Source organism: Zootermopsis nevadensis, unplaced genomic scaffold (assembly GCF_977971745.1).
Source record: "Zootermopsis nevadensis isolate Lab colony 2312 unplaced genomic scaffold, Znev_1.0 Znev_ptg000011l, whole genome shotgun sequence".
Classification (NCBI taxonomy): domain Eukaryota; kingdom Metazoa; phylum Arthropoda; class Insecta; order Blattodea; family Termopsidae; genus Zootermopsis; species Zootermopsis nevadensis.
In genome coordinates this window covers 5,668,421-5,691,451 of record NW_028259143.1, presented here as the reverse complement: position 1 = coordinate 5,691,451, position 23,031 = coordinate 5,668,421, and the positions used below count along the sequence as shown (strand labels likewise).

Below are 23,031 nucleotides of genomic sequence, written 5' to 3'. Positions count from 1 at the left end.
CAGTCCTCCTTATGATCCGGGCACTGAAATAAACGTATCTCTCTGTGCACCAATTATTATGGGTTATATACAGATGACCCGTAAGTCCGAGGGCTCGGTTATTTGGGAAAATTAATGTGTTCACAGTCTCAAATGTTGCAGGTGTTTAAAGACGACGAACCGTTACGGTAGTACGTAGTTGCGCTGTGTTGACACGTTGGCATGGCAGCGAAAGGGGGATGTTTCTGGAGTTCTCTGTCGCCTTCATTATCGCTTCTCCGTACTGCGGAATCACAACCCCTTTTCACATTTTTCTGTTAGTAATGTAAAAAGTGTAACGCCATATCGGCTCGTCCTAGGTAGGAAAATTAAAACACTTGAAGTAGGAAGCAATTGTAAGACTTGAGGTTCTCACAGCGGTGAGTATGAAGATTTCGGTCTTCTGGGTTGTTGCGCTGTGTAGTCTGGTCGATGTTTACCAACGTTTCAGAGGTCATACTGCCTCCATCATCAGGGCGGTGAGTATGAAGATTTCTGTCTTCTGGGTTGTTGCGCTGTGTAGTCTGGTCGATGTTTAACAACGTTTCAGAGGTCATACTGCCTCCGTCATCAGAGTATGAAGATTTCTGTCTTCTGGGTTGTTGCGCTGTGTAGTCTGGTCGATGTTAACCAACGTTTCAGAGGTCATACTGCCTCCGTCATCAGGGCGATGAAGATTTCTGTCTTCTGGGTTGTTGGGCTGTGTAGTCTGGTAGATGTTTACCAACGTTTCAGAGGTCATACTGCCTCCGTCATCAGAGTATGAAGATTTCTGTCTTATGGGTTGTTGCGCTGTGTAGTCTGGTAGATGTTTACCAACGTTTCAGAGGTCATACTGCATACTACACAGCGCAACAACCTAGAAGACAGAAATCTTCACGGGAAGCAATTATTTACAACAACATTCCCCTCATTAAATGTTATTGTAGTTTGTCAATAACATTTCTCTTATGACTACGGACTTGTGGGACATGCTGTATATAGAAATAACAACTGTGTTAATACTGCTCTTCATGTAACCTCCATCTTTACATGTAATTTTAATTTATTATGTTCTTTAACGTATACCAAATGGGTCATATGTAATTCCGTCAGAAATATCTAATTTTTTACTTTCAGTTGGAGTAGCCCTAAATATCAGTTGATAAATACGTTTTTTTTTCATAACTGTTCTGGTTTATATGAATGTCACTCACGCCTGATAATCTAATTAGTGGATACTGCAATAATTATGTCTGATTCAACAAATACATATAACACATGTTTGGTAAACAATGCACAAATTAAATGTAGTATTCAATATCGCTGTCCCGCTTCATCTGTTTTGACATTTATCCCTCCTGTCATGTAATTCAATACTGAACGATTTCCTGTTTTCATAGGACCGCATTTAATTAATCAGTAGGGAACATAATATCTTAATAGCATTTATCCCTAATTTTATGATTTCGTATTATGAAACGGCCACAAATTCAAAATAATGGGAAACATTTTAACAGTTTATATCTCTGTGGCATGGTATACTGGATACTGGGAACGACCCGTTCTTCAAGTGCCTGAGCACTGAGGGTCCCAACTTTTGGTTGGCTCGATCTATAGACATTCGGTAGGACTCCTTGGACGAGGGATCGGCCCTTCGCAAGGCCTCTACCTGTACACAGGACAGCACGACAGAGAAAAACGCGGACATCCATGACTTGAGTGGGATTCGAACCCACGGTTCCAGTGACCGTGTCATGATATGGGTTGGGTAATATCTGCTCAGAAGAAATATAATCAAAGACTAAATATTTTATACACAGCACAAGTGACGAGAGAATATAACTTTTTAGAGGAGACCATATTCCTAGTTAAATGTCCGTAAGGTCTGGCCCAAATGTTACTTGAGTAAATGTGGAACAGCGGTTGAATGCCGTATGACTGAAGAAAAACTTGCCCGTCTTTCACGTTTCAGCGCAAATCCCACACCACGGTGATGAGTCACTTATCGTTCATCGCGGAGAAAATGGAGGCAGCAAGTACCTCTAAACACCTCTGAAACTTTGGTGAACTTGTACCAAACTACGTATATGGCACAAAATCCCAGATTAGCCATCTTCATACTTGAAATATCGCCAGGATTACGTTACGCTAATATAGCAATCCAGCCTACTGTCAGTGGATATGCGTAAATAATTTATATTATTAAATAAATAGATGTATTTAAAAATTAATACACGTTGAGCAAATCTGATGAACACCGTGTTATGCTGTGTTAACACTGGATATTATTTATCATATCACCTCGTATAATTTTCATGAACTTGTCGTGGTAGGAATTGTGAATATATTTATATATGAATATTGTGTTTTTGGATGTCAATGAGTGCCACTCACATTATTTATTCATTTCGTTGTAAGTATGTCATTTTAATGTTTAATGGTTGAACAACATCTTTTGTTTTCCTTTCGCATCGAACCATTATTCCAAACCTGTGGTATTGAATTTCAGTTCCTTTAGTTTTTATGCCTGTGACATGCTTGCTTTTGAAATTTCTACTCGTTCGTGTCCGAATCTAAATGTAGATCGGATGTGGCCAAAATAACAAATTCGCTCGTGTGACTGATCCTGGGGTATCAAAATCGGGGCCGAGCCGCTGTTCGGCCACTTTACCTTGAAAGCAGGAAGTCGGCAGATCAGCACACTACTATACCACTGTTTCATCAGCCAAGAACGGAAAGAAGACTGTACAAGCCGCTGTGAAAGTCTGAACTATTTCACTTTTTTAATTGTTTAATTCATAATTACAAGGTTGGAAGCGAGGACTCTAGAATGCAGTGACCCGGCTTTTCGCTTCGGACAGGTTATATGATAACGCAATTATTATGTAAATAGGAAACTAAATTTATAATATGTATGTAAACTCTTTAAATGTTCCGCAGAAGTACACACTTATAAGGACAAACAAATCTTTGTTTGTTATAGATTGATCTACTATGTTTCAAGCATGATCTTTGTAAACTTTTAAAATTGAGGTATTTTACGTAATTTTCCGCTTAGTTGTCACAATGTAAAATTTTATGAAAGTCCTGTAAAATTAAGTGTTCCTCATGCATGCCAAGGGACAAGATTGGAAGCTTGTAGTTTTTTAACTCCTCACAGTGGAAGCCGGCAACTTTCATTTAATTTGAAATCCGTGATAAACTATACAGTCTAAAGCATGACGTTCGGGTTCATGACGCATGTAGGCCCGTCACTGCTTTCTCAGGGCGATATGCAGCCCTCACATTTCATGGAACTGAATATACATAAAACACACGAGACCTGAGAAACACTTAAAATAATTATGTGACGCTAAAATCATATGCGGTAATTATGGGCTGGCGATTATTCGGAATTGACAGTTAATTACTGCTGCCACAGTGTATCAGAAGGATCCAAAAGACAATAGGTTCTCCACGGAGGATCATAACACTGATTCTGCCAGTGAAATACTTGTCCAAGCACCAAGCAAAATTGGATCACAGAGTTGGGGAGTTTTCGAGTCCGTTCGTGTGAATATTGGCATAGCATACGAGGTGCGATCGGAAGGTTTCCAGACTGCGCGTATAAAAACCCGTACACTTATCTCAGGTATTAAATTCATCCATCACCCTCGAAGTAGTTCCCCTGGGAGTGAACACAACGATCCCAGCGCCGCTGCCAAGCCTGGAAGCATCCCTGGAAATCTTTCTTTGTCAGCCTGTCAAGCACCATCTGCGATTCTGCCTGAATCTCTTCTATCGTCTCAAATCTCCTTCCCTTTAGCTGAATTTTCATCTTTGGGAAGAGGAAGAAGTCATACGGAGCTTAGAAAGGAAGTTGGGGTCGATTCTTGCAAGATCTTTGAGCTCCTGACAAACGAGAAGTCGATTCTGCTTCTGGTCCTCAGACAGGATGCGTCGCATGTGGAGTTCTTCCTTTAGAATCAGCTGACAGGTCCCATAGTCTATCCCAACAATGTCGCACAAGTCGTTGATGGTACGACGTCGATCTTCGTGAATGGCCTGCCGAATCTTCGTAACATTTTCGGGCGTTGTGCTCGAAGATGGTCGTCCAGAACGCTCGTCATCATCGACAGAGGTTCGGCCATTTTTAAAACGTGAATGCCACACAAAAGTTTGTGCACGACCCATTGCGGACTCCCCAAATGCTTTCTTTAGCATTTCATAGGTTTCCGTAGCCGTTTTGGCGAGTCTTTGGCAAGAGATTCAGGCAGAATCGCAGATGGTGCTTGACAGGCTGACAAAGAAAGATTTCCAGGGATGCTTCCAGGCTTGGCAGCGGCGCTGGGATCGTTGTGTTCACTCCCAGGGGAACTACTTCGAGGGTGATGGATGAATTTAATACCTGAGATAAGTGTACGGGTTTTTATACGCGCAGTCTGGAAACCTTCCGATCGCACCTCGTATGTACTTCCCGCCTGCGTTTAGGTTATTTTAGAAGAGACCACTCGAGTGTTTTAATTCTAACTTCTCTACCTGTCGTAACTTGTTCCCTACTTCAATAAGCGTCAACCACTTCCTTGTCAGTCCGTCTGTTGTGAAGTAGTACTTGACTTCCACGTCATGGATTTACGAATGGATCGAAGATATATGACACAGTTTTGTTTGCGTTTATTCAGAACGGACACAGGAACATTTCTCTTGATTAAAAAGAGCTCTTTATGTCGTGGATGAATGAATGAGTGGCATAAGAATGTTGTGGCGTGCGTGGATCAATCGAAGATGAACCCGTAGCATTAATTAAATCACGAACCAGCTGATACATCTGTAAAACCAATGTATTATATTAATTTCGCTCCTGTCAGCTTTGTAGATGTATCTGTTATTGTAGGGAAGTTATTTGTTTTGCACGTAACGATGTATATTGGATTAAACTGGCTCAAAATCTGACGTACTTTATCGATAGCGATGTTTGAGTATTAGGATACGGGAGAATAATTTATTCATTTAGTGGTCAGCTAGGTGGTATTTATTGTAGTTTATTGGAGTCGTACAGTGCCAAAATGATAAAGTACATTTCGGAGGTATAAGCGTGACGTTTTATCAGTGCCAAAATTGTGATAGTTATCGACCCTAAAGAAGGCAGAAAGTTCCTCTTAAACATCGGTAATCGTACCCAATAAATAGGGGTAGTAGGCACGTGATGTCTGTTGGTTGGTGAGCTTAGTTAGTCCAAATTTTAACCGCAGTGATAATCCGCTGTTGGTAAATCAATGTCTTTCGTAAAGAATGTAATAGGCTAAAATGTCTTCCAGAAATATTAAACGAAGAGCGAATAATGAAATATGAATACGAAATGAACCACAAGCATGCTTGTATAATTTGTTAACATTTGAATTCTAGAAAGTGCAAACATTGCACTGGAGTGTAACGTTGATTTTCGGGGTATATCTGAAAACGTGCATGTAGTATGGATCTGTAAGCCTGCTGATGAAAATTGTGGATCGAAATAGTCCGTTCAGTTGTGCAATTATAAATGTATAAATCCCTGATAACGTGTATGCGTAGATGAAAGACTTTCAAAGAAAGTGTAAGTCACAAGTTCTATATTTAGATAAATCTTGTCAGTCTAATCACAATAAAATTCTATTGAATATTAAAATATTACTATAATTAACATTTAAATATTTAAAATATATTAAATGATGTTCTCTATCGAAATGTTCGATTTACATTAGAACATCACTTTTTACACGACATGTTTCAGTTCTAAAAGAACCATCTTCAGGTGTATAAAATTATATAAACTTAAATATAATTTCTTAAATGCAACTTTTAGTCAGATGTTTATCAGATTTCAAATGATATTTTCTTCCAGATTTTATTGTATTTTTTTTTAAATATCGTATTCGAAGTTGTTCTGTATGTACGTCGTGACAAGATTTAAACAAATATATATTTATCACAATATGACGCAACTTTATCATCACAAGTTCTAGTTGACTTCTTGTTCCTACGTTCCTCGTTTTACACCTTTGCTGTTCTGACATGTATCGCTCCAGAATACACGTACTGCACAGTTGGAATCAGTGAATGAAGCTATAGAAATTGAGTCATGTACAAGAGAAACACTGCACGTTATCAAGTTCAGATCAGACGGGCTCATAATATCACTCTGTACTACTGAAATGTGTTATGGAATTATGTTCAGATCATATTTGATTGATGCACAGTACTTACACTGAATAGTGTACGTGTACGAGCTTGTCAACCAGAAGCTGTCTGTGGAAATCTTTCAACTCTGCAACCCTTAGTAACCTTGATTAAAAACCAACGCAACTGATTAGATCTGTGGAACAGAGCCCTACAAAAGGTGATGATCCTACATTTGATCAGTAAATTACCTGCTTTAATATGAAACTCGAGATGCATTTCCGTGTTTACAGCCGCCTGCCACTGGACCCTATTTTAATAATATCCTATCATTTACGACTGTGTCTACTAAATGGCCATTTATTTCCCTTCAGGCTATCCGGCTGCACGTTTGTATGAATTTCTCCACCCCACGCGTGTTACGTAAAATCCATCCACTTCAACCTCCTTGATTGACCCCCTAATATCTGGTTAAGAGAACTCTTCATATGGGACACCAGAAGTGCCTTAAATTGTACTAAAATAATTAAACTGACTGGGGATACTTATTTTATTTCTGACTGGATATTCATGTTGGCCATTATTGTGTTATGACGTGTTAGAGGATTGACATACAAAGATACGGCGGTCCATATATGTTCTGTAGACTTCAAAAACAGTTATTGTCGCCTAGCGAATACACAGAAGGATATACAGTCTCTTGAATCCAAAGACATTCCTCAATACGTATTTGGATACGTCATTTCTTGTTCTCTCAGAGAAAGTGTATGCAATGCAGAACCGTCCAGAACAGTGGATTAATTGGTCTTAATGTTTAGTGTTCGGCAAGCGGACGAGACACACACAAGTGGATGTCAATAAGCGTATTGATCCAGGCGTTGTATGTTCGCGTCCCTGCGATGTGCCATTTAAATAGCTTTTATTGGGAGTCTCACATTTGAGGGCAGGTATGAGAACTGCGTCACGTTGCTAGCATTCGCTACACTCGTGTCTTGGTATTTAATCAAACGTCAGGGATGACTTTACGATTTCCCATTTCTCGAAGTGTTCGTAAAATATTTTTTTGTTATTCTGACCCGGATTCTGGGGCGAGACAAGGTTTATTGACTGTGCAACAAATTTGCGAGTTATTTAACGTCCGCTGCTAGTTGTTCAGACTGTATAGCTAGTGCCGAATGATAGAACGATTAAAGAAGGATTAAATGTAAACAAAAAATGATAGGGGACGGCAATATAAGGTACATTACCGGAATTTACACGGAGGGATTGAGGAAAAACGAAGGAACCTAAATTAGGATAGGATGTCTCCGGGCCGAGATTGAACCCGTGACTTCTTAATATGATGTAGGGGCGCTAATAACATGGCAAAAACGATCGATTTTGAAGCGTTTTTAAGTTTGACTCAGAATTTATCCTAGACGCACATTGCAAGTTCTCAAACGTTCAATGTTTCCAGCTTAAAAAATTCCTCTCTCTCTCTCTCAATCCCCCCCTCTCTCTCTCTCTCTTCGTTTCTGTTCTCTGGTCCACGTGATAGAGAAAAGTTGTAATACATAATCATTTGGCTGTTTTCTTACGAAATCCATTGTATTTATAAACAAACATGCACCAAATACACTTCCGTGTTTTAAACATCAGTATCAGTATCATTGTTACATTCATCATCAAGTAGGTAACATGTAAAACCAGGACGACTTCCTTGTGATTGTACCCTTGTTTCCATTATTCTTTTAATTGAGAAGTATTTGTAATCAACAAAAGAGTTATGCCAAACCTTCTGTACCTGTAGCTTATATCCTCTTACGACGAAAATAATTCACAGTATATTTATAATAAAAAGTATAATAAATAAGATATATCACACAGGAAAAAATAAGACAAATCGACATTTACACTTTCAACATTCATGAGCTTTATACTCGGAGTAACGAAGTTTGTAAGCAACAGAACAGAACCTGTGACAGAGAGAAATGTGGAAACACGTTTTGAAGTTGAAACTTGCTTACCATGGTGTATACATATTTTAAATGTACTTAAAGCGATGTAGTTTCTGTTTATTCCTCGTAGACCATTCTTTTATCCAAGTGGCTTTTATAAACCTGAATCGTATTATTACTACTTTGGTTTATCAGCAGTTTTTCCCCCTCAAATTCCTGCTTAATTTGACATGCTGCTTATTTACCATTATCCCAATCAGATTTCATCGTTTTCAAGGCAGTTAAACTCCTCCCCCAAGTTTGAAGTTGCTGACTGCTTGTCATCCCAATTTTTATTCTTTTAATCGATTACTTTATTAACACTTCTCGGGCGAAGTCATATAGGACATAGCACCAGAATAGAACATACGCCCTTCATGCCAGGAACATTATGTCCATAGTTTGTGCATAAGCGTGAAAAAGGAAATTCATATGGCGCATATCGATTTCCCAGAGCGAGAGAGAAAGTCATCGAATGATACCTAAAACAGATTCAGTAATCACGAGATTCTTGCTATTTAACAAGTATCTGATGCTGTGCAAACCGAAATAATGTTTATGAGAAATTATACGAGATAGGATTTCTGATTGACAGGAATGAATAATTAAGGATGGGCCTTATTTGTAATACGAAAGACGACTGCAGATGCCAGATTTTTTTAACATGATCTCCTTTTCATATAATTATTATCCATTTCGAATTAAACCGTAGATGGAGAGTATCAAATAAGTGAAAGAATAAGTATGTTAAAAGAAATATCTGTACAGGCTAAAAACACATTATGACTTCTAGTTAGAATTACGTCCTTCAAAATCAAATGTATGTGAACAGGCTTAGCGATGTTTTAATATCATAAAAATGGATCATCTCCTTTCAGTCTTCTGCTTTAAGCAGTACATTACTTTACATAGGTAATTATTTAAGTAATAAATAATTAACTAATCTTTCTTACATGACAGTATAACATTCCACGAATTGTTAAATATACAATACACTGTTAAAAATATCGCTTGTTTGTATTAGTTCACTTTTCGGGTCATTTACTCATAATCACGCCGCCATATTAGTTTAGGAAATGTAAAGAAATATGCTTTGCAATATGCTCCCCCAAATTTCCTCCAGCGCAGACAGAAAATTATTTCTCAGCAAAAACATCTATGTGTGTATATATAAACAGTACACTACACACATAACCTACGAATAGTTAGCTCTGTAACACCAAATTTATTAATGTACAACAACTGCTGACGGAACGTTACGTAAATTAAACAGATTATTTTGTAAGATAGTTTGAGCAAGGGATTTCTATATAAAGTTACGACTTTGATGTCGAGGGAATCATGCCAGAAGGACGTAATTGTGACACTGCTTTACACAGAGATAGTTACATTTGGGCGCATGAACGCCAATAATGCACTTTAGTAAAACCAAATAAACATAAGAATTTAGTCTCCTGTGTATATAAGTAAATTTGTTGATACGCCCTTTTGGCGTGATGTTCTCGATATGTTTTAATGTTAGTATGCACACAGATCACCATTGCCCAAAATAATATTAGACACTAAAACTAAAATGGCGGCTCTGATATATTTCTATAGGACCCAGATTGAAATCGTTCTTGTGTCTTTCGATCGTGAACATGTTGCAGTAATATTTAATTTCTCCGGACACAATCACAGTCTTTCCTGACATTCTGTGGACAGGTAAAATCCTGAAAACGCGTATTAAACAAAAGTACACACATTCACTTAAACACCAGAGTTTATTATTCAGTGAGCGTATCGTCACTTGGCATGGTACTTACATGCACAAATATGTACACACTCACCGGCACATCACAGCTCTACTCGGTCGTCCATTTTGTTTGCCTTCACTTGGCGTAATTGTACAAGTGGACAGTTTCAATCAGCACTGGCATTTGGCATTAACGCCTAGAGAATTTCCAATCTCTTTAATATGTGGGACTTGTACAAATAATTTTAAAGGATTATCCATAAAGCCAATATTTTTTACGCACTCCTCATTACGAAATAGTTATTCATAACATACAAAATTAAATATATTCACTGGAAGAGATGGATGCTGTATTATTAATTATTTTGGCTTAAATGGAATCCTTCAAGTATACGTGAAAATATATTCCCAATAAGGCGACTAAAAATTGTATGACTGACTCACACGAAGGCAATTTAAATGCCGTATATATTATACATAGCTTTCCAAATACCAGGAACACTTAACGCTTGTGAAAATTCCACCTACACATATGCAAGAGTTACAATATATTGTAACGTGGGTCATATTTACAAGGCCGCCTCAAATTATGCAGATGAACTGCGTCATTCAGATTTAATTCTATTTATTATCATATGGTCTGACAGTGGGACGAAAAGCCTACAGCTAACGGAAGACTTAAATACCCCGACCATCTCTTAAGTTTACTTAATTGATAACGTTTTGTGTCTGATATGTACTAGGATTAAACTTTTTACCCACAAATGCTGGCTCACAATCAGTAATATTGTGTAGAATAAAAGCTGTCTCTCAACACAGCTTAATTTCTTGAGCATTTGGATAAATATTTCTCGCCGTGAACTGAGCACCTGTAAGCAAAACTGTTCGTACTGTGTCTGTGTATTGTGTGAATTCCAAATTTTAATTATAAATAAGTCTCACACTCCGAATACATGATTAGATTCGTTGTCTTTTCAGCTGAAAGGAAAATGTAATAATTGCGATATTGAAACGTGTAAATTATGTTTCGGTTCCGTATAACGAGTTTTAGAAAGCCAGAAGGTTGCTGAATGGAAGTGTAAGGAACTGTGGAGGCTGGGATCGATCTCCATCAGTTCATTAACTTCGCGTAATTAAGAATGAAAAATGATGACTGGTTGTAACCTGAAGGACTAAATTCTTGCTATATTTTATTCAAATAAAGGTACCGGCATGTTTCAAAACGTCAGTGCCGTGACAAACAAGAGATAAAATATATAACTTAATAAATAAATGAATAAATTATCGTCATTTCTGCAGAACTCCAATGTCTTTGTTAGTCGGGTCATTAATATAATTAAAATGTTTGATTCTTTAATCTTTTTGGTAAATTAACTGGCATTGGATTACGCTGGAAATAATTACAGATGCGATCTATTAACGTATTAGTCAGCATTAATTAATTACATAATTCTTCAATCGTCAGTCATTTAATTGATTAGTTGGGTCGAGACTCACGAAATGAAACGTTAGCAGTTCTTCAAAGCTGATTGCATAAAATTGATATAATGGTCTTCATACAGTGACGTTCCAGTCTTTATTCATTAAAAATCCAAATATTTAACTTCACAAGTTCTCTTAGATTTAGTCTATATCTGAGTTGCTTAATTCAAAAGCATCCTGAAGAATGATGTTTTATAACTCGAAATCTAATCTGAAATGTTATTACTCGCTTAACGGTACGTCAGTTCCTATTTAATGCCAAATACATGCATGTCATGTTGACTGATGAAAATATCAATTAATCTGCCGATTAGTCGATTTGTATATTATAAATACTTTATATCTGTTCAGATATTAATCAGTTGACAAACCAGTTCATGTGAAGTCTAGAAGTGGGCCGTATTCTGATTAAGTCTGCGCTCCACGATTACATTGTAAGTAGCTGTAAAATTATGAAATTTTGATGTATCCTGTCGAACACGTCGAAGATGCGTGAAGAATTTACCGGACGATCGAAAAGTATGATTTATTAAGCACTTCGAAATGAAGCAGAGTTCTTACCGACATGCTAGTAGTTTCTCAGTTAGCCAAGAAGTCCCCTATCCAGTCCACCCTATTCCGAAGATATTGAAAGAGCAACTCGTCAGAATTTAAAAAATTGTTTCGTATTCATGAATTGGAATTTAAGAGCCTTGTATTTGTGGGCATATTTAATTCAGATGGATATGTTGAGGATAAGTTGTGCTTGAGACTGAAATACGCAGTCCAATTGCATCGGTGGCCTCTGAAGATTATGGACGTGAACCAACTCACACTACCATCACAGGGACGTTTATACGTCTGTGCCACAGCCCTCCTGGTATCCCTCGTCAGGCGAGTTCCTGCTGCCGGACAGGACCCGTTTGAGGGCGGTTACGGGGGGCAGGACGGGCACCCCTCGCTGCCACACGCGAAGTGTCTTGGCGTTGGGCGGGGCGCCCGTGGCGCTAGTGGGTGACATGGAAGAGGGACTGTGCTGGACAGCCCCAACTTCTCGCAGCTTCTGGTCCACCCCGGTTGGTATGATGGGCAGTCCGTAGTCCGCGGGGTAGCCGTTGTGGTGGTGGTGGTGAAGTGGCCGTGGCAGTGTTCTGCAGGTGTACTCCTCGTCTTCCGTTGAGACTCCGCCGAGACTGGTGCCGTCTCCGATGATGGGTGTCCTGTCTGTAGTGTCGAATCCAAACCCTGCTGTCAGACTGCTCGTCGTCCTCCTGATGAAGAGGTCAGGAGACGGGTCAAGGCTTGACTGCTGGGGTTGCTCCCATAGACCAGAGGGATAAAGTGAGTCGCAACCTGTGGCGCGGCTGTATTCCCCACTGCCGGGTCGTAATTCTATGGGTATCCCAGTCTCATCGGCGACGACATCTCCGGCCTCGGGTTGTTGTGCGTGGCCGTTGGGGACCTGAACGACTCCTGCCGCTGGAAGTTCGCCGGCGTTGGCCAGTCGTTTGGTGTCTTTAATAAGGTCCGGGTTATTAGCAGGTGGACCCGAGGAAGGCGCCGTGAAACACTGAGTAGCATTGATCAGGCTCCCTTTGCCGTCGTAGTGGCTAGTTGTGTAGGCGAGTTCTGTCATTCGTGGAGGTTTTTGCACCGGGTTACACGCGACTTTCAGATCGTTAGAAACAACCTTATGCTCCGAAATAGAGGTGTCGCTGTTTGCCGCAGTTCCTATGGAAGATGGTTTGCAGGTAGTGTTGTTTGCAGCCTCAGCAATCGCTGCACTGGTCTCTATCTGCCCCGGTGTCTTGCTGTCGGAAAACGGCGGCCTTCTCAGTCTAACCAATAGCACCAAGATGATAAGCAGGATGAACAGAATGAGGATGACGAGCGCTGCACTCAGCCCCGCGATTTGCCCACTGCCAAGAGTGGCCATTCCGGCGGTCCGCAAGGACACGTGGAGGGTGAAGTTGGCCTCGGCATTACCGGCCCGGTTCTCTGCCACACAGTAGAACTCACTCGAGTCTGTTTCTTGGGCGTTAGTGAGCACCAGAGTGTTGCTTTTTTCAGATTGGCCATTCTCGTAGATGAAGACTCTTTGGTGTGAACTGAAGGCCGAGTTGTGAAGGAGGAGTCTTCCATTCCAGTACCAGTTTATTACCGCGGGGGGCTTTGCCCTCACTCGACACACCACAGTAGCGTTCTCACCCGTCGTGGCTTCAATGTATCTGCTACCTTTCAAAATCTCCGGTTTACATGCGAAGTCGTCAATATCTAACTCGGCGAATGTTCGATCAGCAATGCGTTCCGGCCCTCCGTAACATACCGGCGCAACGGGGTAGGGTACATTGTTCTTCATGAGCCACTCTTTGACCGCCCGAAGATGGCAGTCACACAGCCACGGGTTGTCGTGCAACTCGATCCCGCGAAGACCGTTCAGAGTCTCCACCGTCCGCGGACGCAGCTCACTCAGCTGGTTGCCGTTCAGTTTCAATGACTCCAGGTGCTCCAGGCCTTCGAAGGCTTTAGGAGCTATGCTCTGTATCTCACAGTGGGATAGGTCTAGCTTCACCAGGCTGGGAAGGGTTCGGAATGCGTAATTTTCAATCTTTTGGATCGGATTATGAGCAAGAATTACATCACGGAGAAGTGGGGCGTCGCTGAAGGTTTCTGAAGGGATTGAGGTTAAGAGATTAAGGGAGAGGTCCAAGTCCACGAGATTTGTCAGCCCGTGAAGCGCTTTATCGTCTATCTGACCAATTCTGCAGTTGCTAAAGAAAACTTTCTGTAGATTCAGCAGCTTTGCACGCACGAACATGTCTCTGGGGAGATTGTTGAGGATATTACCTGACATGTCCAGTACTTGAGTTTCCGGGTGCACTTTCTCGGGTATAGTAATCAAGCCTCGGTTAATGCATTCCACCGTTTGTTTGCCGCCTTTCCATATGCAGCTACACACTGTCCGACAGTGATCTTCGGTAGCTGTAACCGTCGCAGACAGCACAACCACAGTGACCGTCACCTCTATCAGCACCATCATACTGAAGACGCACCTCATCGTGACTTCAGCACTTGCACTGCGGCCGGCATATCTCACTCGTCACCACACTGTCGCCACTTACGATCGCGGAAAACCCACACCAAATTAATCCGTCAGGGAATGACGTTCCGGTTCACATCACAGCACTGTTTCCGATTTGGAAACCATAACTAGAAAAAAATAAAAACAAATGCCACTGTTTGAGTTGATTATATCAATAAAAAATCGAAATTATAAATGGGGTTCTACATTATATAATTTAATCCTTGTGGTTGTGGGGCTCTATTGCATATGTTGACCACTTTAATCCAACACTTTTTTTTTTTTGGAAGGCTTGGTTCTAAATCACTGGTGTACCTGGAAAGTACATGAACTAGGCCAATCTCGCACAAACACTTTAAACTTAAGATAAACAGAAACACACAAGAAACATCTTCTCTGAACACAAATACGTCGCTAGTGGAATGTATAGGCTATTTCGTAAAAGCTCCTTTGTCTGATGTCACTTCGCTGTTAACCCAGTTGACATAATTAAACCGCACTGCCTGGTGCCTTAAGTTAGCATAGTATTGTCACTCGTCTGTTTAAACATCCTATAGTAGAACATTAAAGAAATACTTTTTTATTAAAAAGAATGTTGTCGTGAGATATCGGCACGTCCAAACAGCACGCGTGATGGAAACGAACTGAATGCGGCTGGCTCAAAGAGAGGACAGGCTGGCTGGTCTTCTCCTTCGTTCGGTAGGGAGGAACCGTTCCCGCTTGCGCCCTCCGACTGCAGCGCCGAGTTGAGGGTGGGAAGAACAACGGCATACCATCGTACTAAAACCAGTTCTCAGTCCGCCAACAATTTTCAATGTCCCTCAGCGGTTGGTCTCGCTACTTCAACAGTTTTTGGCTCAGCCCACGCACGCACAAAATTTTCACACTCCTATTCAATCACCGGATAAGCCGATAGTGACTGTTTAACTTGTTGGTGTGCGTATGTTTTGTTGTCGGGCAGTCCAGTAACCTGATAGAGCAGTGCTTTCTCGTTGCCAGTGGCGAATGTCGTATTTTAACAATCGATTTCAGGCGTCCAGTGCGTCGCTAATCCCCGCTCGTTAGCACGTTCGAACGACAAGCCGAACAGAATTCTGCACGCCCCAGTGAATCTACACTTCAGTGCTTTGATGAACTAAGTAAGTGAACCAAGAGAAACGAGAAGGACTTAGGACTTCATCAGCATAATATTCCTTTGTTGCATATTTCACCAGTAAAATATGTCGCAAATATTTTCGCTGTCGGATTTTAAAATGATTAATCAGATCTCTCTGTTTCTCGATTGCAATATGGGATGCACAAAGGTTATGGGTGGTTCAGTTAAAAACCTACATTTCGTATTGGATATTTAGAAATTAGCTATTTTTGTTACGTAGTAAATATTACTTTCAAGTTTACTAATTAAAATTTATCTGAAAGAAATTATATATTTTCGTGTCGTTTGACATATTTCATGGTCAGATGGGTTTAACCCGCAGACAACTTTTTTCCCGCCCTCAAATGTCGTTCTCTGTGCCGTCGACCTGAATATGGAGGCAGCAAGGACGGTACCCGGCACAGCATCCCAGAAGACAGCAACTTCTTCATACTCGCCGTGAGAACCTGAAATGCGCGTCTAATGTTTTTATTTCCAGGTTTCCCGGCCGTAGGATAGGAATGTTGTAAATAATTTCCAGTTTTTGAGTATATAATTCTATGTGTTTAATGTATATTTTGTTTAATATTTTAATATTTTCCGTCAAATCACAATTTTAATAAGATAATAAAATATTTAAAATATCATTTCACGTTCTGCATCGAATGATCGATTTACAAATTGGAACGATCATTCGATGCGGAACGTGAAATGATATTTTAAATATTTTATATTTTATTATTTTATTAAAATTGTGATGTGACGGAAAATATTAAAATATTAACCTAATTCACAATATGACGCAAATATACTACCTTATATTTTGTTTATATTTATTTCTCAAGACGAACTCTACAATAGTTGTTAAATGTGTAGTTTATCAAACGAGAGGACAACAGCTGTAAAATTATGTGTAGGCATACATTTTACTTATAATAAATGCATCATTCGCTTAGACCTAACGAAATACGATTACATGTAGTTTGAGTGCATTTTCTTTTTGTGATGGTCATAAAAATGCGAGTGAGTACAGGCCAGTGACTTGGGACGCTCCTGTTTTATGGTGGTAGATACGCTGAATTATATTTGTTTGAAGGAGAATAATGTGGGGTAGTCATAAACGCCTCTCAAATGGATGTGCACTATTTTGCTAGATAGTGGAGTCATTGGTAAATCATTACCCTTATCATGATCGTCGTGACAACAGCTTTATGTTCTATAAATCGATTAGTCGCTCTGCAACGGAACGACTTTGAAATGAAAGTGCGACAGTCAGATGCCTGTTGTGGGAAAGGCAAGGTAAACTTCTCCCTTGAGCTCAATTAAGCACCTCGCGTTGAAGACATACAGGGGAGTTGAGGTATAGTTCAATATATATTCTTATATGCGCTGGACTGAAGGCTGGGTGGACCTCAGAGGCTGTCCGGACGCGGTGACGAGAGGAAGATCTATTCCCCCGCCGGTGATCGTACCCCAGACATTTCTGCAGTCTTTCTAGTTGAAATACGGAAGTCAGTTTTATACGGACAATGTTCAAGAGCGCTGTCTACCAGTGGACATAGCGCTGACTGAGGTTTTTGTGGTTTTCCTCAGTCCCTTCAGGCACATTCAGGAATCGTACCTTAAATGAAGCCATGACAGCTGCACTACATCATTTCAGATTTATTGCTCACAGATAATCCTACCATTCGACGTGTATCATCGGAGCTGTTGACAGCTTTGTTAAGTGAATTACAAATTAAGTGATGTATGGACGATTCAGAAGGCAATAAGTGTAAGTCATTAACCTTATTGCAGAGAAACAAAAGGTTTAACAATTTAGCAGTGTGAAGTCAACGTCAGAGGAAGGGGATAAAATATGCTTTGTAAAAAAATTGCTTGTAACTTGTTTTATTGGCGTAAAATGCTTTTACTCGTAGTAATATAATAAAACACGTTACACTACCACAAAGTAAAAAGAATTAACAGTGTTCCAGACTACCACTTTTTGGTTTCTGAATATACAACTTAGTTAAAAAGCGTCGTCTCATAGGCGTTTGTACCTTCATGTCGTATTGTTTATGCTCAGGATTTCTTTAGTCGCCGTTCTTTTGTTCCGGACAGTTAACATGCTTGCAGAAATTTTGAATGTAATCAGGAGCCTATGGCATCTTTACACCTGTTCAGCCGGGGCTGTTCAGTTGCTTACCTACCTGCGGGATGGACAACCAGGGTTCAGTTCCCGGCTACAGTGCCCAGACTGGCAATGGAGCTCAGCCTTCTTCCTGTCAAGTTGATACCGGGGCCTGTCTCATAGGTGTTAACGCAGCCGGAGCATGAAACTACTTGAATTCTTTATTTTTCAGCACATCACTTTTTTGCACTTTGTTCAATGTCTATTCATGAAAACATGCTTCGAAGCAATGGTGCCATCGTCAGGTTCAGTTCCGTGTTTCTGTGTCATTGCACTAATGACGTCATCACAATGTCTAGAAGTGATGATAAAGTGTATATTAAAACTTTTTTAATGTAGCGAAGTCCGTTAAAAGTTAAAATTCCAAAATTATTATAGGAAGTTTTTTAAATTGGTATGTGTTGTGTAGCGTCGTTGTAGAATTACCACCGGGATTCACCAGGCTATGCGTAAAGGCAATTTAAGAAAAATATTTTTGATAATCAGTTAATGAGGTTGCCATTTTATTATCATTTGTGGACAGGGGTGAGAAGATCCCTTGTGCAATGACAAAAGCAGGGGATTTAACCTGACGATGGCCACATTGGTTCGAAATATTTCCAGTGAACGGAGTGTGTACAAAGTGTCACACAGTAAGACTAAGAATTGAACACTGAGGCCTGAAAATGTTAGTTCCGATTCGTGCCAAGATCTCAATGTGTGGAGCACTCACACGTCCCAGTACATCGGCTTCAGCGCAGAACGAATTTACAGGGACTTTAATTGAAGAGCGCTTAAGGGAGCAGGATTACAGAATTCGTTTCTGCGTCACTGTTTGTGCAAGGCTTGACATCTTTATTGCAGGGAGGTGATGGTTATAACGGCGGAGTTATTCTGACGTGAGCGAGATAAAAAAAGACCGATGCTTTCTTTGTTGGCAGCCGCTTAATGTTAATGCCACATCGTTACTAGGTAACGGTGACACTATAAATCAGCAGAGGTAATACGGATAAGAACATGCATCTGACAAGAAGGTAAAGTTGTCCATGGCGCTTTTGTAAAGTAGGCATCACGCCATGCAGACAGATGGGGGGGAGTGGGAATGTAGTTGGACGCGTTATTAACCTCGATGCAAGCTTAAAGCCCCGGCCGCTTTACTCCCGAGGGAGAAACTCCGGTGTAGATGTGGGCAAACAGCTTGGCGTATGGTTGACGTTACAGTTTTAGGAATTCGATAGCGATTCAACAAGTCATGAAAAACGCACTTTGCCTTAAGAATTGAAAATATGATACCCTCTGTCAATAAAATGAAATCTCACACTGTGAACTAGACTGCGAGAAAGATGCCCACAACGAAACCTAAAAGATATGGCAGATTTCAATCTGTGTGAATGTGAATACTGTCTTCTGGCATTCCGGCATGAGTTTACCGACATTTCTAAGGGTCTGATGGAGGCAGCAAGGACTTCTGAAACGCCTGTAGAGTTCCACCAGACTACACGACAGAGCATCCCAGAAGATAGTATTGTTTGTATTTGCTTTTGGAAGATTCTTCAGCTTACTAACCCACTGTCACACGTTTGGCAGGATGCCTTAAACATCCAGAGAGGAGTTCTCAGAAGTATGTCGTAATGAATAGTTTTCATACATCCCGTTAGAAAGTTTTCTTTGTTCACTCTGCTTATATGGTTAAGTGGCACCTAACTGGATGATACTGTGTCCGGCATACAACGTGTCACGCACGGCGCCATTCTGGTCGGTCACCGGACCACAAACGTGTTTTCGATAAAATCGAATGTATGGTTAAACGTAACTGAAATTAAGTGGCGTTCGGTAACGTTTGTGAACTGAAGGGGTGAAAATACAGGTCTCATCAGTTTGACAACCTGAATAATTCATATGAAATTGAGTTTTGAGGAATTGGTCTGTTACATGCGGGGTTCCAGTCAGCATGGTTTTGGATGAATGACATTTAGGTTACACTAGAATCAGTAGTTTGACTCCCTGTCTGTCTGAACCAAAAAAATTGGGTTTGCTACTAGCTCGTATTCAGATGTGGTTGAACTGTCAGTCACTAACACAATTTTATGAGTTTTGTGGCTCCACTTTGAGTTGGTGATTTCGCTGTCATCGAGGTCAAAGGTCACAACAGGAATTTTAAACGTATTTCGGTTGTGTAAATGTGAGGCCTTGTGTTATATTTTACAGCCATCTGGGCACCCATATTGTCCTGTGTGTAATTAATTTGGCTTTCTGTAGGCCATTTTATTGCCAATACAAATTTCTCATGGTCTTGGTTTATGTAAAATTGAATATTAATTCCGATGCATTTAATTTGTTTCATCACAGTCATGTTAATCGTCCTTGTAATCGTCGTAACCTTCATCAGGGCAGTCTAAAATTTTGTTCTGTCGTAGAAAGTCGTCTCATTCGATGTCTTTGCACACCTTGCTTACTTCTTTACAAATGGGGTTACCTATCTGGATTAAATATTTATCATGTGACCAAGAGTAATATGAAATATTTATATTAAACGTCTTATGGTGAAGGATTATAAGAGTAGATACGTTTAAGACACACGACGACACAACGTAAAATGCCACCTCACGAAACAGGGTAAGAAACTGACCATAATATTGTGTGTGTGTGTATATATATATATATATATATATATATATATATATATATATATATTGTAGTTAGTCGCTGGTTAAGGAACACTGGTTTCAACTTTGGTCCAATGTGCGTAGTTATGAGAACGGTGATGCACGTTCCGGTTCCATAATGAGAGGACATTTTTCTAAAGTAGTAATGGTTTCTATCGGCAGTTTCTTTTTAATCTGATTTCTCACATTGCCAAGTTAGACCAGATGACACTTCGTAACGGGAATGCAGACTTGGGCTGGCTGTGTGGTCTTACTTTACTCTGAATTTCGCACCTTATTATCTTTTACGAAACGATTTATGACCTTGGCTTCCGAAAATGAAAGCTTTTGAACTGTTTTCCGATTTATATTTAAATCGGAGGAATGTCCAGGAAACCCACGTCCTATAGGTATACTTTTTAAACCCTTCTTTTCAGTGATACGAGCTGAAAGGTGTAACTGTGACGTTTTTATGGCGAATGTGCTTTGAAAAATTTGCTGCTTTGCTAAAGTAACCTTTGTTAAAAGCAAAAACGCACATAGGACCCTGTGAAATATAGGTTTACTCATCGGTTTAAGGCTAGTGGTGAAGTTTATTATTGCATTGGATTAAAAGGCCTGTTTTCATGAAACGTGTATGAAAGGAATCCCATCTTCGCCTAGGTCTCCAAGTGTTGTCTTCTTTTCAGATTGTAACTTTGTATGAACTTTTCACACCTTTCATGCGTGCTGCATATCATGCCCATACAAATTATTGAGCTCCTAACTATTCTGTTTCCCTCAGTTTCGTTTGTTTCGTTATGTTTGATGTCAAATATTGATTCTGTGTGGCAGTCAAGTTGAATTTTCATTTAAATATTTAGTTTTTTTTTTGTAGTTACAACGTAATACGTTAAATTCGCGCTATACAAACACTAACCACGTATTTTTTGTACTTTGTGACAAGTTAGTAGAGGCTTACGAAAATGAGACGAATAACCTTCCTTGCTGTCTGCGAGCAGATGGATAAAAATACGTGAAAGCTGCGACCAGCCTGTGCCAGTAATTTATCTTTGTGCTGTATATTTTGACACCTCTCAACCACAGGAACCTGTTAATGTAACTTTTACAACGAACGCTTGTTCAGTTTTAGGAAACTCCTGTGCTCAACGTCGTGGTTGAATACTGTTCTATTTTTGTGAGAAATTTCGCCCTTTTGCTCATATTTCCTCCATGTACATGCAAGGATAGTTTCTTAAATATTTTGTGGTCTCTACATTTTACACTCTTCCGCCTTTATTATTTGATTCCGTCTGTTCTGATCCTTTGCATAATTCTTGTAGCAAATTGTAACGACTCTGTCTTGTCGTACGCCACAGACACATCGCACAGTCTGTAATACGTACCCTCGTTAGGTATTTTTGTCGATTACATTCAAGCATTTCAGAAGCTTTGCTAACCGGTCTTCTGAATATGTTTCATATATTTCCATGGAATACGCACTATTCGCTTGACTCGGGCTAATGGAGACTTGTAATCGCGTGACTTCAGGAATCGAGACATGGAATCCCGTGACTCAGCGTCGCTCGGTTGAGCTACTTAAATTTTTGAACGATATCAAATTATTTATTGCATATGGTTCTATTATTGTGTTGAGTTTCGTTCCACGTTAGAAAGTTCTCCTTTAAGTATAAACTTTTAATTGAAGTCTTGTTATAATCACTGTTTTCTATTTATAGGACTATTGATGGGTCGGAAGATATCTTCTGATTTATAGGAGGGAAGAAACTGAAAATAAAAAAGGGAAGGTAATCAAAATGTTCCTGTTAGTTTATTGATTTTTGTAAACAATGTTAATTCATCTCGTACCAATAGACATATTCAGTATAAATGTGGGTCCGTTTCGTCATTTTCCACTGTTGCAAGGTTTAATCACGTTCAGTTGTACGTGACGTGTTTCCGGTATTAACAAAGAATTTCATCAAGGTCAAACTTCCCCATTGTCCTGTTAGCATTATAGAAGCTCCTAGGAAGAAATTTCGCTTTTGGTTGTCGTTGTTTCTTCCTTATCCCTGCCCTTAGTCTTGATTCTGAAGAAGCAGGTGGGTAGTTGGAAAATGTAACCCTCAGCCACCAAAGGCTTCACCTCCTGCATCTAAAACCTTCCGGTTTCCAACCGCAGGCTCCAACATCACACCCATCCCATTATTTCCTGCCCGACTTTCTTCTCGCGTCTCTGCTCTCCTATTACCATTACTAAACCTGAACTCTTCCCAGTTTTTTGGAAGTCAGCGTGTGACTTTGAGGGTTTCTCTTCTAAGTTTCCTATACCCAGGATCGAGTCGGCGTGCTCCTCGTAAAAAGGGAGGAAATGGGACACTGATGACGTTTTTACTTTACTTCTATCGTCCAAAGAAATACCTCGTCTCTACCCGCCTTCCCTTTATCCTTATCTCTGGTTTTTACGGCAAGATTTCTTTGTACAGTTGGTGTGGTGAGTGCGTAACAAATGCATGCCACGTGGTACGGTTCACTATGAGGAGACGATCGGATGCAAAGGAGGGAAATCTCCTTTGTTTTAGGACTTGTTTCCGATGTCAGTTCCGCCATTGATGCCGTAGGGTCAGCAATGCAAGTGTTAGGCTTTTGGTATTATTATCTCTAACAAAATCTTGAAGTGTTCATATCAGCTAAGCTGGTTAATAAATTAGCTGAAGATTTCCATCTTCTG

General features: G+C 40.1%; 2 protein-coding genes across 2 annotated transcripts in view; one reads left to right on the top strand and one right to left on the bottom strand.

The window, feature by feature from the left end:
- The window catches only part of Yip1d1 (Yip1 domain-containing 1), a 627,626-nt gene that overhangs the window by 264,912 nt on the left and 339,683 nt on the right, over positions 1 to 23,031 (top strand). The gene's annotated exons all lie outside the window — the stretch shown is intronic.
- On the bottom strand, positions 8,939 to 15,070 carry kek1 (leucine-rich repeat, immunoglobulin-like domain-containing kekkon 1 protein). The gene has a single exon (XM_087347140.1). The coding sequence runs from the start codon at positions 14,363 to 14,365 to the stop codon at positions 12,161 to 12,163; it is 2,205 nt and encodes a 734-aa protein (XP_087203266.1). The 5' UTR covers positions 14,366 to 15,070; the 3' UTR covers positions 8,939 to 12,160.

Excerpts from the sequence above, each read along its gene's own strand:
- kek1 (XM_087347140.1), bottom strand. The coding sequence starts at position 14,365 with ATGAGGTGCGTCTTCAGTATGATGGTGCTGATAGAGGTGACGGTCACT.